We start from the raw sequence: 18,103 nt of genomic DNA, 5'->3' as shown, positions 1-18,103 counted from the left end.
ATGTGATTGAAAGACCAGATTTAGCTATAAAACACAACTGAAAAACAGAGTTCCAAGACAACAGTAAAGCAATTAAAGTAGATGATGGCATCTGAAGCTAATTTACAGCTTTTTGTTTGTTGCTTTCTAATGCATATATAATACCAACAGAAACTGCTGGAGAGCTCCAGGACGTAAATCGTCACTTCTCTGGTGTAATGTAATGTTTACATCATTGAGATGCAATGTGAAAGACTGTGCTTAAGTGACTTCGAAGATTTAAAGTATCTTTTGAATCACCTCAACTAAAATTTGTTGTTGTTATTGTTCAGTTGTTTCAGTTGTGTCTGACTCTTCATGACCCCATTTGGGAATTTCTTGGCAAAGACACTGGGATGGTTCACCATTTTTTTTCTCCAGTTCATTTTACAGATGAAGAAACTGAGGCAAACAGGGTTAAGTGACTTGTCCAGAGTCACATAGCTAGTAAGTGTCTGAGGCCAGATTTCTGACTCCAGGTTCAACACTTTATCCACTAAGTCACCTAGCCACCCCTTAGTGTGTACATACTGTTCTCCTACAGAATGCTCTCTGAGGGGAGGGGCTATTTATTATTTATCTCTGTGTCCCAAGTGCAGAGTGGTGCCTGGCAGAAAGTTGGTGATTGATAAATGCTTGCTGATAGACTAAGTGATCCTTTTTAGGTGCCAAATAAGAATATATTACAGAACTGTAGCTTCTTACTCAAATACTTAGAGATTTTGTGGATCTTTGCAACTGGTTTATATCTTTCTAAAAATTTTATTCATCTTTTCCCTTTTCAATAAAATTGGCCTACTTATTTTTTCTACTCTTGCTATCAGCCATAAATATCTTAAAAACATCAATTTAAAAAGTCATAAAAATAGTCCTTTTCTCAACATGGCAGATACTTGAAGAATTTACCCCTCCTTAGATAACCTCCCCATAACAGAAATCACCTTATTCATGTCAAAACTGCTTATTCAGTCAAAGATGCACAGAATAACAAAACAACTGTAGGTGTGAAATGACACAAGATTTGGGAAACAAAGGCAACTGTATAAGTATCAAAATTTTGATATTTCCTTGGAAATGTTTCCATCTTTATACAATCCTGTTCATTTATTGAAACACTTACTGAATATCCACTGTGTGTAACACAATGTTCTAGGCTATGAGAGATACAGAATCGTAGAAGACATTGTTCCTAAGCTCAAGATGTTCATAATCTAGTAGGGGAGATAATGAAATAACCAAACAAATGCAGAATGTAGTAAGTATCATAACACAGCCAAGAGCTTTGAGAGGTCAGAGGAGGGAGGTATTATTGAGGGTAGGGGGGTCAGGGGAATCAGCAAAAATTTATTGACAGATCCTAAGGGAGATGGTCTTTGAAGGACAAGAAGGATTTTGAGAGGCAAAAATGCGGGAGGATGGACATTTTATGGAGGGAGCTATGAGTAGACATTAGGTTGCTGGTGCAATGAATGGAGCCTGGAGTCAGGAAGACTCATCTTAATGAATTCAAAGCCAGCCTCAGACACCTCCTAGCTGTGTGATCCTGGGCAAGTCACTTAACCGTCTTTGCTTTAGTTTCCTCACCTGTAAAATAAGCTGGAGAAGGAAATGGTAAACCACTCTAGTATCTGCCAAGAAAACCTCAAATGGGGTCACTAAGAATTGAATACAACTCAAAAACTACTCAACAACAAAATGAATACACATGAAAAGAGCAAAATGTATTGTGTGTTGGAGGGGTGAGGAAGGAAATTACCCATGTGACGAATTGGTCTGGGCCACAGAATATAAGAAGAGGGAGAGGGGAAAGGGTGAAAAACACAGGGATCAGATTGTGGAGGGCCTTGAATGTCACAAGTATTCTGAACTGTATTCTGAAGGCAAGGACAAAACAATGCAGACTTTTGAAGAAGGGAGGGATGAACATGGTCCAAGTTGAGTTTTAGGAGGTTTACCCTGGCAAGAGTATGTGAGATGAATCAGAAGAAAAGAGAACGGTCAGGGATAAATGCAAGACCTCATAAGGCTCTGCAAGTGGGCAGAGATGTGACAAAGGGAGGAAAATTAACAAACTAGAGTGGAATTTTGATTCTTGGCAAAAAGTGTAAAATGTTATTAAAGGGACGACTGATTTGTGTGCATTTTGAGAGGATAATGGAAATCACTGAGTTAGCATGGTTTGTTTCATTCAACAGTAGGTCATGCCAGACTAACCTCAGTTTTTCAAAGGGCTACCAGACTGGTAAATCAAGAAAATCGAGTAAAGATATACCAAGATTTCAGCAAATCTGCGCCATAATTTATTCAGTCATTTACCAACCTGTTGGACATTCTGGCTGTTTCCAACTGTTTGCTATTCCTAATGGAGCAGCTAACTGGCTAACAGAACTCTCTCATAAGTTTTAAACTGCCAACTGTCTGAGCAGCAGGTAGGCAACAGACATATTTGACATATGTCTAATCTCAAGACTGTGCTAAAGAATATAAAAATTTGATTAAAAGAGATGAACAGCTGAAGCACATAGTCGGAAATGAGGAAATTCAAATGAATTGAGGAGGTGGTTTTTAGAAGCAAAAATCTGCATTCTCAATAGTAAAGAAAGACGAACTGAAGATTAAGTTTTTGCATTAGCATAAACCAATAGCATGTGTGTAAAATCATATGTTTAAGTGATAGAGTGATATTTCTCTTTTTTCTGCTCCTTGTTCCATTTTTGAACAAAAGTGACTAAACTTTAGTGAAAGCATAATGCTCAAAACATAGGATATCTGTATTTTAAATTATAAGGATCTCCAGTCATTGGGGCAAACAAGTACAGAACTGACTATGTCTTCCTCATTTGCACAACAAACATGGTAATACTTTTATTCCCTCAAGGGATTTAAGTAAATACTCCCTCTAATGCTATATGTGTGCACACGTAAAAGATCGATGATTTTATCACCCAGGGAATTCTCAATGAGGAAACCTTACCAACAATCAAACTACAACTCTTCTATGACTTACTAATTACTATAATTCAGTTTTCATCCTTCTCGATTTCTTTGCAGCTTTTTTGGGTTGTTGCTTTGTTTTATTTCTGGACTACACTTGTTATTTCATTGGCATATGGATTGTCCGGTAAGGAAATAGCCTTTGCCTAAGCAGATGAGCACCTCCTCAGTAACTTAAAAATTTTAGAATGGAAATTTTTCACTTTTTTTAATGTCAGAGTCTTTGGGTGGTCTGGTGAAGCCTGTGGACCAATTCTTAGAATAAAGTTTCTATCTGCTTAACACAAAATACAAAGAATTACAAAGGAAACCAATTACAGTGAAGTAGTTAGCAAAAAAAAAGTTTTAAAAGTTCATGAACTTTAAAAAGGTTAAGAATAGTTAAAAAAAAAAGATTACAAACCCGTTAGAAAGTTTCCTAGAACGCAGAGTTTAAGTAATTTGTTCAATGTTACATAGCTCACAACTAATAAATGTTCCAGTAAGGGCAGTTAGGTAGTACAATGGACAGAGCACCAGGGTTGCAGTCAGGAAGACCTGAGTTCAATTCAGCTCAGATACTTATTACTTATGTGATCCTAGGCAAGTCACTTTACCCTGCTTACCTCAGTTTCCTTATCTGTAAAATGAGCTGGAGGAGGAAATGGCAAACCACTCCAGTCTCTTTGCCAAGAAAACCCCAAATGAAGTTACTTAGAGTTGGACATGACAGAACAGCAACAAAGGACTTTTTGGATACCCTGTACATTTCTCATTTACTTACAAGTGAAGTTTCCCTACAAGTAGGAAAATGTAAGCCCTTTAAGAACACTTTTATTTTTTCTTTCCATCTGAAGTGTCTAACAGAGTGCATGGAATATAGTAGGTGTTTAATTGATACTTGTTGAACTGAATTTCAGATATCATGGTCTGTCGCTTTAATGATTCATGAACCACCATTTCAGAATCCTGCATCTCCTAGATGGTCTGTGATTCTTGATTTGATAATATTTAACCTAGAAACCTCCTCTATCTAATTAATCTGGTGCTGTGCCTGGACTGCTGAGCTTTGCTGCAGAAGAGTCATGAAACTGTGCTGATTTCAGCTACTATAAAGTCAGGGTGCATATTTCCAGCTGTGCCCTACTCCTACTTGGTAACCCTTCTATCCTATAGTTGTCAATTTTTATTCTCTCATTCTCCATAAGTACTATTTCAAACTTTCCCCTCTCTTCAAGTACCCCCTGTACTTAGTCCAAACATTTATAGCAGATGACCTAACCTTTTGCTTTACTGAGTGAGAAAACTAAGGCCATCCTGCCTCTTCAAAATTTTAAGTATCAACCATTCTTTCCTTTTTTCCCCCTATCCAGTCTCAAGGAAAGAATTTACCTATCTCTTTTCAGGGTTAATCCTTTAATTCATGTCCACAGTCTCATTCTCTCCTACCTTGGGTTCTCTCACTGTCCATCCCTCTACTCGCAAATGTATCTTCATTCTCTCCCTCTTTACAAGCTAATTCTCATTTACCTATAAATACAAGTAGGTTGGGGCTGGAGCCAGCTATAAACAGCTTAGGAGAATAAGTTGTTAAATTTTCATTGTGAGCACTTTTATTGTTTCCTTGATTGTCTCTAGACTGAAGAAAGTGGTGGGGAAAATTAACATTTTCTGTAATTCTTAATTTTAATAAAAAAATTAACATTAAACTGAAAAGTGTGTTGTGTACATTTTTCCCCTGCAGAGATAGCTGTTAGACCTTTACTAACACATGTCTACCTTCAGGTCTTCTCCATCTTAACAAATCCTTGCCTCAATCAGTCTCTTCCCTTTCAGCTACTATCTTCCATGTTACCACCAAACTTCTTGCAAAATTAGTTCATTCCATAAGATTGTGTTAAATACCTCCTATATTTAAGTCACTGTGAGAGGTGCTGGAGACACAAATACAAAAATGAACAGTCTTTGCCCTCAAGAAGTTTACATTGTATTAGGAGGAAATGGTGTATAGAAACCTGCAAGTTATTTCCCCCTTGTAGAATGGCAATTTCTAGGTATGTTCTCAGTTCAGCCCACTGGGGTATGACAACCCTTCAAATGCTTGGTAGCAGCCATCACTTCTTCTAAAAGTCTTCTTTTATAAGATCAACGTCCCCAGTAGCTTCAGTTCCTACCACCTTCAATGACATGGTTTCCAGTCTCCCACTTTGGTTACCCTATTTAAGATGAACTCTAGTTTGTCAAATTATAATACAGTGCAGAAGACTTAATGAAACAAACACTGGTTGAGGAGTCTGGAAATCTGACTTCAATTAAATAGTTGTATGATCATGCTTTGTGTCTCATTCTCCTCATCTATAAAATAAGAGCAGTGGACTAAAATCTTATTATGAGGTGACTATTTCATCTATAAAACTGTAAAACATAATATTCCTTCCATCTCTTAAACTTTAGAAGATTATGCCTTTAGATACAGTCTTTATAAGAAATACAAAAATTCCACACATACAAACCCCCCAGAATTATAAAACGTAATTTGGGGGGATGACTACAATTTTTCCACTATAAAAATATTTTAGCTTACAAAAAGATAAATAGCAAAGATTTAAGATAAAAGTTGAAATCTGATTTATATGTAACCTTATATAGAAGTCATATAAACAAAATATGGATATAAAAATGACTTGTCTTAACAATTATCAATATAAAATCCAAGGCCTGGCATTCAAGTTCTTCTACAATGTTTCCAATCTATGATTTTAACCTTATTTTCCATTTTTCCTTCTGTATGCTATTTTCTAATTTCTAATTAAAATATGTCAATTATTTTTCTAACTAAATTGGACTGCTTGTCATGCTCCACAAACAGCTGAAGTTTTTCCATATCCTTATCTTTTATTTGGAATATTCTTTTGGAATACTAGCCTTCTTTATGACCTAGCTAAAATGATCTCCATACTTACTCCAGCTAAATTATAATACTTTGTACTTCTCTAACGCACCTAAATAGGTTCCTTAAAAGGATACTTTTCAGTGCACATATCTCACAGTTCTTTATTAAACTATTAAACTCTTTAAAATTGAGAACTTTGTCTTATTTATCTTTTACTTTCCTAGTCATCACAATGTACATAGATACTTCACAACTGTTAAATGAATATTAAATTATTGCTTGGCAAAGCCACCAATCCAAATGGTAAATAAGCAAAAAATCTGAGTTGCAGATACAATCTCAAGTTCTAAGAAACTGTGCTAAACCTCTAGAAAAAGGCAGAAGAAATTTTCTGATACAAATAGGCCCCTGTGAGCATTCACACATTAAGTGACAACATGAGACAGTACAGAAAATGTTTTGTTTTTTTTCTACCAGAATTTGGATGCTTCCACATTAGTAAATAAATGCCAAGTTGGTAAATTTCAGCTTAATCTTTCCAGTTATGACTTTCTAAGATTACTTTTTGAATTGTTTCCTGAATATTTCTCTTGCCATGAAATTAATCTAGTTTTTTCCTTTACATTATGAGTAATATAATCTTTTCCATTTACATTAGGGGTGTAAAGAAGAAACTGAGAAGCTTTTCTTTAGAAAAGTAACATGTAATTTGCTATATAAATACTGGAAAAATATACCAGGAATTCTAAACTTAATTTTTCAATCAATATTTTCAATTCCATGTTTTTTTGTATCATGTGAATATCTAGAAAATGGGGAAATAACAACAAACAATGGATATTTTACTGTTTTCAATAAAAAAATGGGAATGCAGCCTTTTATCTGCAAGGGGGCTGACTGCTACTGTAGTTTTTCCCAGCTGGAAGAAGGAGCTAAGGATGATGGGAGGCAAAAGTTTGAAGCTGTTTGGTCCTGACAAGTCCAGGAAGTTTCTGAGCTCCACTGCCTGAGGGGCTCCTACCTCCCATGAGTTTTCAGTTCCTCCTTCCAGCTGGGAATACTACACTTCCCATCATCCTCCTTGTTCGCAAGAAAGAGTTAACAAATTGAACATTTCGTAAGGCATGAAGGGATCAGAATTATGGGATGAATGAAGCATGCTGCATTCACAGAAAGGAGGCTACAATGGAAATGAGTTTATAAGAGTGGTTAGGGTAGAACTGAATAAAATGGACAAATGTAAACATTTACCTTCACCCCAAATTTGGTCCTTTTCATGTAGAAACATGATCAAATTTGAAACTGAAGGTAAGCAAACACCTTGGACACAATATAGAAAACCTTTATAAAGTATTACTTTTCATAAGTATTTATGTGTTCTTTTAAAGCCAGGAAATTCTGCTCTATCTGGCATGCATTTATTTTGTGATGAATTGAGCTGTGTTACCATGAAAATTCAAAGTCTTTGAGGGACACAAGACGTACAATGACTGTTTATTTCTAATCTGTGTTAGGTTTGTCTCCTGGCTGGGGCCACACTCCATTCCATCTGGGAGGCAATGTAATGCAGACAAAAGAAAGAGGGATTTTGAGTCACAGGACCCAAGTTCAAGAATTGACTCTGTATGACCTTGGGCAAGTCACTCTCCATTTTCTCATTAGCAAAAAGAGGATAATAATGCTTATACCACTACCTCCCTCAATAGTGAGGAGTGAGAATTCAATGTGATAATGCCACATTGATACCAACCATGGGTAACAATACCATATAACCTATCTCTCTTCCAAAAAACACAGGCACCAGTGAATCTAAGACTCATGATACTCTCAAATATGTTATCATCAGACATAGAATGAATCAGTATCACAGGAAGCCAAAAGTATTCCCCTCTAAATGAATAGTCAGTTTTATTTATTGGTTGACAGTAATTTTCAGTGCCTTCTACCTAGGGCAGCTAGGTAGCACAGTGGATAGAGTTGTGGGTCTGAAGTCAGGAAGACTCATCTTCTGAGCTCATATCTGGCGTGCTAATTTATTAGCCATGTGACCCTGGTTAAGTCACTTAATCTTGTTTGTCTCAGTTTTATCATCTGTAAAATGAGCTGGAGAAGGAAATGGTAAACCACTCCAGTATCTTTGCCAAGAAAACCCCAAAATGGGGTCACAGAAAGTCAGACACCATTGAAAAATGACTTACCGAAAATACTTGACTTACGTGGTCTGAAATTTAGAGAAGAAACACCTTCTAACTTGTGCCAAAATTAAGCTTATGATGAAACTACATTGACCCAAGTATTCTAAAGTCTTGTTTAAATTTTCATATATTTTTGTTCTTTTCTGAAAAATAACCAACAATTTCATTTGAGTCCTTGCATAATCAAAGCTAGAACTGGTGATATAGAATGCATTTACTTATTTTTTTTCTGTAATAGTAACAATATCTAGCATTTTTATAGTGCTTTAAGGTTTATAGAACACATTACAAATATTAGCTCATTTTATTCTGACAAGAACCTTGAGAGGTAGGGACTATTATTATCCCCATTTTACAGATGAGGAAACTGAGACAAAAAAGGTTAAGTGACTTGTCCAGGGTCACACAGCTAGTAAGTATCTAAGGCCAAACTTGAGCTCAGGAAACTATAAGTCTTCCTGACTCCAGACCCAGAGCTCTAGTCACTGTGCCACCTAGCTGCTGCATACCACCTAACTGCTCCAAAGTCAAGTATACTTAACCTCAAAGAGCTTAAAAATCTAAGAAGGGATATATACATACACATATATGTGTGTGTGTGTATATATATATATATACATACATACACAAATGTTCATATGAGAGAACATAGAAAAATCAAGTAGAATAAACTTTTCAAGGAAAGAAGGGATTACTTCTAGCTGGAGGAGGGTAGAATTAAGGAACGTTTCAGAGTGAAGATAGTACTTAAGCTAAGACTAAGAAAAGCCAAAATTTCAAGAGGCACCTGTGCAGAAGAGGTCCATTCTGGCCATGCGAACTGGTAAACTCACCATTTTATAGCTGTCCTATCATTAAAATGAGAATACTTTTCTGGTCTTCCAATGGTATATCTGCTCTAAGTATCTTTTACAGCACAAATCTCTATCTGCTTAGGCTACAAGGGAACCTCCCTCATTAGGCAAATCAGCCAGCTCCTAACACAATACTTTGTACTTAGAAGGCAATTATCAAATAGTTGTTGATGATTCATTCAAACTCGAAAAATAGGCATGAAGGCTTATACATACATACATATATATATATATACATATATATATATATATATATATATATATATGAGAGAAAGAGAGAGAGAGAGAGCGAGAGAGAGAGAGAGAGAGAGAGAGAGAGAGAGAGAGAGATGGAATGCTGGAAGAGGAGGGGGAAAGAGCCAGAGAAAGTACATGATCATAAACTAGAAGAGACAATAGAGCTCATCACTAAGTGATCTGTCAAGTTTACACAGGTAATCATTGTAAAGCCAGTATTTGAACTCAGATCTTCATACTTGATGTTCAATTACATGTAGTCTAGGGGACATTTCATAACCACTACATCATGTTAGAGATTTAGTGAGGGAAACATCTACCTGTCATATCAGGGTCAATGTTCCCTTTTATTGGGGTGAATAATTAAAAACTGGTTAGAAAGATTTAAACTATTCTGTGTGCCCACTATTTGTTGAGATTTGCTGTGTAATTTTGAGATTTGTTGTCTTTTAGGTTACTTTGCTTTACACTTAGGGAAGCAGCCAAATGTGGGGAAAAAAGCATAGGTTATCTAGATTCAAGACCCGGACTCACAGATGCCCTGTTTTGAAATGGGGGCAATGATACTTGTGCTTACATACTTCATAGGACTGTGAGCAAAGACCTTTATAAAATGGAAAGTTTGTGCCATATGTATGTGTATACCAATATACACATACACATTTATATAGTATAAATGAGCTATTATTATATTTCAGTTTTACTGTTTATTATTTATCTTTTTTGGGTTGTTTTTCTTTTATTAAGTCATTCTTTCTCCCTACTAAAGTTTCTAAGGCATATGAAAATGTTGTCTTAAAAACCATTTGGTATGTTTGCCCAGAGAAACCTTGATTTCTGTACTTCTCATAAAAATCAGAAGAAGCTAACAGTTTGAATTTCATGGAAAGAAAGAGTACATGTGGCAGTTACATTCTTATTTAATAATACTAATACTAATCACTAGCATTTATACAGAATTTCAGGGCAATGATTTCTCCATTGGCAATCAACGCATAAATGACAAATATTTCCAGGAAGGCGATATTATTCATCATAGCTGACCTTCTACCTATTCAACAATACAATACTTAAATCAGTCTAACCTTTTTTTTTTTAACAGCACCAGAGATGCCAATACCAATAGTATTTATTTCTAGGACAGAATTATCTATGAGGTGTACCAATTCACATTAAATATTGGTATCATGATAAAAGAGAGTGACTCTGAATATAGATCTGGACATTTAGAGGACAGCATTTTCAGAAAATTAAACAGAAGGACATATAAAGATTTTTGGCAGTTTGAGAAACCTACTTATCCATTACCATGTGTTTGATTAGACTTAATTCAAAGAACAATTATTAAGCTAATGTGTAAGATCCTAGGGATTCAATGGCAAAAACAAAATATACCTTACCCTGGAGAAATGTATATTCGATATATTCATTTATTCCTATTACAAAAAAGAAAATTCATAATATATAGTGAACTGATAGAACAACTGATGGAAAACAAAAGGTTGACCATGTGGAATGGAAGACCAGATCTGTTTGGGGAAGATAAAGCTCTAGGGGATTGGATCCTGAAATCCATAACTCACCTATAAATGATCCCTTTCTCATGAAGAAACATAAGGGCAGAAATTATTTCTGCAGCATAGAAGCGAGCTCGTGCCTCATCAAAACGACGGGATTTCTGGATATGGAACATCAAGTCCCCTCCATTCACAAACTCCATCACAAAAAATAGGCGATCCTAGCAACAAATGTAAGAATAGGAAAGAATTAGATATTGCAAGTTTGTATTAACAAAGGGATCAAAGTCATTATACGGTAGTAGCAAGGACGAAATTCTTCATTTGGCATTATACAATGAAAATATGAGAGTATCAGATAGTATCAAGATAAATTCTATTAGAAATTGATTAGCTGATGTAAGACTATATCAGAAGATTACTGGAACAATAGATCAACAATATCTTTAGGTCTATCCTGATCTTACCCTCCTCTGAACCTCCCTGTGCAAGTAAGGACTGCATGATCATTTATTAGAGGTAGTTTTAACAGCAGTAACAGTTGTAACAGCAGTAGGATCTGCTGTACAGTTTCTTAGATCTGCTTTTTTAAAAGGAAAGCAACTTTTTCAAGCACATATATCATTCACTTACTTTAGGGGAAAAAGTCAGCACCATGAACTTCAGAGAAAATACAAACAGAGAAATAAAGACCAATAGACAAGGCTTCCAATTGTCTGATTATAAGCAATACATACATCACAGAACAATAGACAGATCCAACTGTCTGACCACACATACATAGTTACTGGAGAGAGAAGCACCAACATTTGAGTTTTCAAAGCTGGAGGGCTCCTTAGTGGCTACTCAGAGTCTTCTCTAGCAAAACAAACACTTTCAAAGAGTTAAGACCCCAAACAAAACCTCACCTCAGAGTATATATACACTTTTCAGAGCCAGAGGGCATCACAGACCCTTGAGAACCAGTACGTCGTTAGAAATTAACAAAAAGTGTGAGCCTTCCTACAAATCTCTCCTAATCAAGCTTCCTTTAATAGGCAGGCCCATTAATGGGTGGGGAAGATCTTTAACTCTCATTAACATTACAATAGTATAGTAGGGAAATTTCATATTTTGGTTAAGGATGAGGCTGGATGATCTCTAATCTTCTAATTTTATCATTTTGTGTTGGACAGTGGAGAGGAAATAAAAGTAGCATATAACTTGGTCCTTGACCTCAAGGACTTTACAGTCTTTGTTGCTATGATCAAATTAATACGTATGGAACAATCAGAAAGCAACTTAATGCCCAATGGTACTGACTATATAAGCTAAAGGAGTTCAAAGAACGGCAAAGTCAGTTTAGACTGGAATAGCAAGAGAGGACCTGAGCTAAGCCTGGAAATTTTAGCAGGATTTAGACAGGCAGAGTCAAGGAATGAGGACCTCATAACCAATAAGAAAAGAAAAAGGTACAGATACATGAACAAGCATCAAAATTAAATAGAAATGAATCACTGTGGGCTACATATTGACTTAGAAAACTACAAGTTAACATTATCTATGTTGTACTGAATTTTCACTTATTTTGTCAAACATTTACCAATTTTTTAAAAATCTGATTAGGGCCAGATGTTTTGCCTACTGAAGGCCTGCCTTCAAAAAAAGGGGGGTATATTTAAGGGAAATCATAGGGTTCCCATCAAACTTGTTTTTTTTTTTAAATCTCCATGCCAATTGGTTTTTACTAAACTTCTCTGTTTTCTATTTAATATGGAAGAAAATACATCCTAAAGTTTACCTTGTATATGTACTTAAATAGATTAATTTTTCCTAAAGAAAACTTTGGCAAAGCCTCTGACAATGTAAAACACTCAAAGGATTTGCCACAATGATTACAATCATGTAAATGGAAAGAATGACCATACACATACAAAATCAAAAGTGAATGGCAAAAAGTCATAATGAATGAGCAGCATGACTTGAAAGAACAGATGTGAGAGAATATTTCCAATTCCCTACCTTGAGGAAGTGGGAAATCCACAGGTGGTATACAGTGCCTGTGTTTCTGGACTTTATCAATGGAGCCAAGCTTCCTGTTCCTCTAAGAAGCCTCTAATTCTACAATCTCCAGAATAACTTATTTATCTTAACACAATCTGAATGATTTTATGACTCAGAAACCCTTCTTCCTCCTTTTTTGGGAAGGAAGATAGCATTTATAAATCATAAAGAAAGAAAAGATTATTTTATTTTCTGTTTCAAATGTTGCCAAATAACAATTCATTTGTTTATCCTTATGGTTGCAATGAGCATGTTATCAGGAATATAACGCAACTTTCCTTTTCCCATAAATGAAAATTTTATTATATGCCATAAACATTTGATTGTTTGGCTATGACTACTTATTTCCCTGTCGCATTTCAGATTAAAAGTTGAACCTATATAACACATTCATATATACATATAACATATACATATATAGTTTGATTATCTACAAAAAACAACAATACTTTGTCATCTGTCAGTTTTCAAATATAAATTGATAAACCAGGATCACAAGATTGGGTTTTTTAGAGCTGAAAGGAACCATAGAAATCTTTTTTTTTTCTTTTTTACATACAAGTGATCACCATGATCACCTGGTCATAGGTTTTACCAGACCAACAAAAGGCGTCCGTGGCACACAAAAAGTTAAATATTCTGCTCTAAATACTGATCTTGCTTCCAACACATAACTGTGAAGTCACTAACAGTTCAGCTGTGATTCTCAAGTTAAGAGACAAGTTGAAACATTATATATTAGAAAACTGATAAAAACTTCTGGGAGTCACAAGTGGAACACCCTTTAAACACCACTACCATCCCTCAGATGTTGATAAAGACATTCTCGGATCCTGAACCCCAGAACTCTGAGAATAGTAATGTCCACAAGTCACAGGACCTTCCTACAGCCCATCCCCCAGAACTATCACTAAGGTGAAGGGGCCCACATTCTGCATCAGCACTACTACCAATTCTGATGATCATTTGCCATCAATAGGACTATAAGCATGGGAGTCCTGGGTGCCATAGCAAGTCTCAGATCACCACTGCTGCTTGTAGCTCCTCCCTCGCAGTGATCACCTAGGAAAGTAATTTCTATGGAGAGGGGTTAAGCCATGCCACCAAATATCAACCATGTGGCAAACCAATGTAGGGGGGAGAGGGAGGGGGGGGGGGGTTCAGGGAGAAGTCAGGACTCAGTAGACAAGTCAAACCACCAGCACCTTGACCACCATTTTCACTAAGACTCTGATAGGGGTAGCTCAGGACCCTGAACTCAAAAGCCTTGGGAACAGCAATGCTTCCAGTTCATTGTCCTCAGATCAAAAGGGCCCATTAAGAACACATTTTTTCCAATTTATTAATTGGTCTGTTTTCAGTTTTCAACAATCATTTCCATAAATTCCAAATTTTCTTCCCCTCCCTCCTCTCTCTCCACCCACAAGACAACATACCATTTTATATGGGACCTACACATACATTCCTGTTAAGCGCATTTTCAAATTAGTCATGTAAGAATAAATTTTTGTAAATCTGTTTATATCCATATATATTTCCCCCCAAAATTTCAGTTTATTGGCTAAAACAAACTTATAGATTGTTGTCTGATTCTGAACTTAAACAAAACATTAATTGGACCTTTTGCATTTTATGTGGTCTTTGTTCTCTTTCCTTAGAATTAAATGAAACTAAATAGGCATTTGGGAGGTACAGTGGATAAAGGGCTGGATCTAGAGTCAGAAAGACCTGAGTTCAAAACTGGCTTCAGACACTTACTAGTCATGTGACCCTAAAGAAGTTACTTAACCTGTTTGTCTCAGTTTCCTCATATGTAAAATGGCAATAAGGATAGCACCTACCTCACAGCAGGATTAAATAAGAAAATTGTAAAGCACCACACATAGCACAGTACCTGACACATAACAGGCACTATGTGAATGCTTAGCATATTCCTTTTCTCCTTCCCCTAAGAGATTGCATTTTAATGTCAGCTCTAAATCCAAATTGCTGAACCTTCTATTTCCTTTTTTTCTTTCCCTCCTGCATCCTGTCTCAGGTACCAATCAACCAACCAACCCCAAATGAATCAAAGTGTTCATGCATTTTGAAAAAAAGGCCCAATGAGCAAAAGACAAATTAGAAATCCCTTTTTTTCTGTGTCTTGTGACTGGGAATAGAAGCATTCCACTCCTCATTTGCACGGGTTTCATTTCTGGGATCAGCAACCTTTTGAATATCAAATCACGCTCTCGGGCTCAGAGAGAAAGGTCTCCAAGACCTCAGAACAGAAAAATACAATCCAAGTAATAACAGCTACTTTTACAAAGTACGAAATCTACAAAGCTTTCCTTAAGTAGTATTCTTTTGTAAGCAGGCTGATGGGCATACAGGCATGAAGGTAGGAAAGGAACGGGCATTTATGAAAAGTCTAATATATACTAGGCACTATGCTAAATGTTTTATAGATATTCTCTCGTTTGAGCCTTACAACAATCCTAGGAGGTAAGCGTTATTATTATCCCCATTTTAAAGTTGAGGAAAATGAAGCTGACAGGTTAAGTGACTTGCCCAGGGTTACATGGCGAGTGAGTATCTGAAGATGGATTTGAAGTCCTGCTGACTTCCAGTCCAGCATTTTATCTACTGTATCAGCCAGCTGTTTTTACAGAAAACTAAAATTCTGTGGTTCTCTTTTAAAGTTCTCTTTCTAAACCTATAAAGTGGAAGTTAGAGGCAAGAGAACCTTCATAGATGAAGTGATATGACTGAAACCAGCTCATTCCCTAGGCAAAGATCATGCTATTCTTACCTAAAATCACATTTTGGCACATTCTAATTTCATATCCAACCAAGGGCAATGATTTCTGAAAATCATGCCTATCTAAAGGAAGATTATCAAAAATCAGACTGTTATCTCATCATGCTCTCAGTAAATAGGTATGTTCGACTGCTAGAGTGACCATCCCTCATGTCACTGTCAGGTAAGCAACAAAACGGAACCATGTGGGAAATACATTTGAGGATGGTAATGCTGGGAAGGGAGAAGGCTCATACTGCTGGACACACACCACCTGACTTGATCCTGACAGGCTTCATGCAGCAGGTCTGCAGAGGCTGTGTGCTAGTCTGGTCCCACAACCCACACATGGGTAGGCAGATATTTAGGATGGGAGATGGGGGCAAGGAGACCTTCCTGGTTTCTAGCACCTCTTACGACGTTCCCTAGGTCCATCTCCTGGAGGGAGAGTAAAGATGGCCGCAGCCGCATTCCCTACGCCTGACTCCCAGTTGAGGTGGAATATCTAAGGGTCATAGGAACTTAAGATTTCAAAATGCCCCCAAATCAACGACCACTCAAGCAAATGCCAGTGAGGTTAATACCTTCGTGTTAGGGGTTCCTTGCTTCAACTGGATTCCTTACTTGGTTGAGATTGCCAAGTATGGGATTATAAAACTAAAGCTACTGAAACAAAATTCATTAACCAGAGCTTCATTTCCAAGAATGCTACCAGTTCTTATGGAATTCATTTCCCCCTACTCTTAATGAAAAAGTATATCTGCTCACAAGCAGAATATAGTAATGTTCTATGGTAATATATAGCAAGCCAAGTTCTTTGTAACAGGTTTTCCCTTGTTCTGTGTGCAGTGTTGAAAATATTTTTGTCAAAACCTGGAAAGACTTACATAAACTGAGGTAAGCCGAAGTAAGTGGAACGAGGAGAACACTGTACACAGTAAGAGCAATACTGTATGATGATCAGCTATGAATGACTTAGTTATTCTCAGCAATGCAATGATCCAAGACAAACCCAAAGGCCTTATGATAAAATATGCTATCCACTTCCAGAGAAACAACTTAAGGCGTATGAATGTAGATCCAAGGAAACTTCTTTTTACTTTCTTTATTTTTCTTGGCTTTTTGGTCATTTTCTTTTGTATAATGACTAATATGGAAATATGTTTTGCAAGGCTGCACATGTATAATCTATATCAAATTGCCTGCCTTCTCAATGAGGGAGGAGGAGAGAGAATTTGGAACTCAAAATTAAAAAAAAATGTTTTAGCTTGCTTACTATCTCAGGGAGGGGGACAGAGAGAGAAGAAAAGAATTTGAAACTCAGAAATTTTAAAAAAGATTGTTAAAAATTGTTTTTACATGTACTTGGGAAAAAAAGGAAATATTTTTTAAAAAAGAAAATATTTCTGTCCTCCCATCTCCTCTAAAAATAGAATCAATTTGGGGATTACTACACTAAACAACTTTACTTCTAAATACTCTTTGGGAAAAGAAGAAAATGAGAGAGAAAGCACACTTGGGAGGGAATGGAAGATTTTGCTTTTAAAAATAATTCAGAAGCTAGGAATAGCATTTTGAAGTTGTGGCAGTTTCAATTGCTTTGTTCAAACTATCAGGTAGAGCTAGCACTCTTCCCTTTCTCATGACGCTCTGGGAAGGACCTGGATTTATTTCAAGTTGCATAATAAATCCTGAACCATAATCTCTCTAATGCTGTGTAGGGGCAACAAGGAGGGGAGCTCACTGAACGTTCTGGGAACTTTTCCTGTTTTACCATCTTTCTTTGACAATACTATCTACATTTATAGAAATGAGGCATTCCAGTCAACAGGAAACTGACTGACGCAGAAGAGATCCTGAGGCAAGCCAGTCAGATGAGGAAATCTGCTTGGGAAACATAATAAACTGGAAACATGATAAATCTCACTACACAGTAGAATGTTCCTTTGTGCTTAAACAATTTTTCCAAAGGAAATAGTGAAAAGGGCCAAAAAGAACTTCATTTTGAAACCAATTTAATCCTTGCCAACAGGTAATAGGTACTTTGTCTTTTAGGTGACAGTCTAATCCAAGGTAATCCTCCAATGTACTCAAATATATCATCAATTTTGGTAGCTATATGGTGCAGTGGATGGAGTGGACTAGGGACCTTCACAATGAATTTTCACTCTCATATGTTTTGTCTCCCTCTGTCACAATGTGGGCTCCTTAAGATCAGGGATTATCTTTCTTTTCTATTTGTATCTCTAATATTTAGTACAGTGCTTTGCACAAAGTTAAGTGGTTAATATTCATTCATTTATGTACTGATTCATCTACATGGTCTCCCTGTTCTTATTCTTTTTTCCAATTTTTTTGTATCATTTCTACATCCTCTCTGTAAGCACATATAGGATTGTAATGTATGGTGGTTTCACCATAGTTGATGAAGGAAACATTCTGTCAAAATATTTTTTATAAATATTTTCCTTTTTTCTTCTGTTTGTAGTCCTTCCATTTTCATCCCTGAATGTCCGTGGGATAGTATTGTTTAACTGGCAATATTGCCATGCTTTTATTAGTTTGATTTTATCCTCTACTGTTTCTCTCTGCTT

General features: G+C 36.3%; 1 protein-coding gene across 1 annotated transcript in view; it reads right to left on the bottom strand.

Annotated features, from left to right (window-relative positions):
• The window catches only part of PRKCH (protein kinase C eta), a 278,008-nt gene that overhangs the window by 73,344 nt on the left and 186,561 nt on the right, over positions 1-18,103 (bottom strand). Inside the window, exon 10 of the mRNA XM_072629398.1 lies at positions 10,754-10,908. Within this exon, the coding sequence (XP_072485499.1) occupies positions 10,754-10,908 (155 nt within the window). The remainder of the gene's footprint in view (positions 1-10,753; positions 10,909-18,103) is intronic.

Source organism: Notamacropus eugenii, chromosome 1 (genome assembly GCF_028372415.1).
Source record: "Notamacropus eugenii isolate mMacEug1 chromosome 1, mMacEug1.pri_v2, whole genome shotgun sequence".
Classification (NCBI taxonomy): domain Eukaryota; kingdom Metazoa; phylum Chordata; class Mammalia; order Diprotodontia; family Macropodidae; genus Notamacropus; species Notamacropus eugenii.
This window is presented reverse-complemented; position numbering and strand designations above follow the sequence as displayed.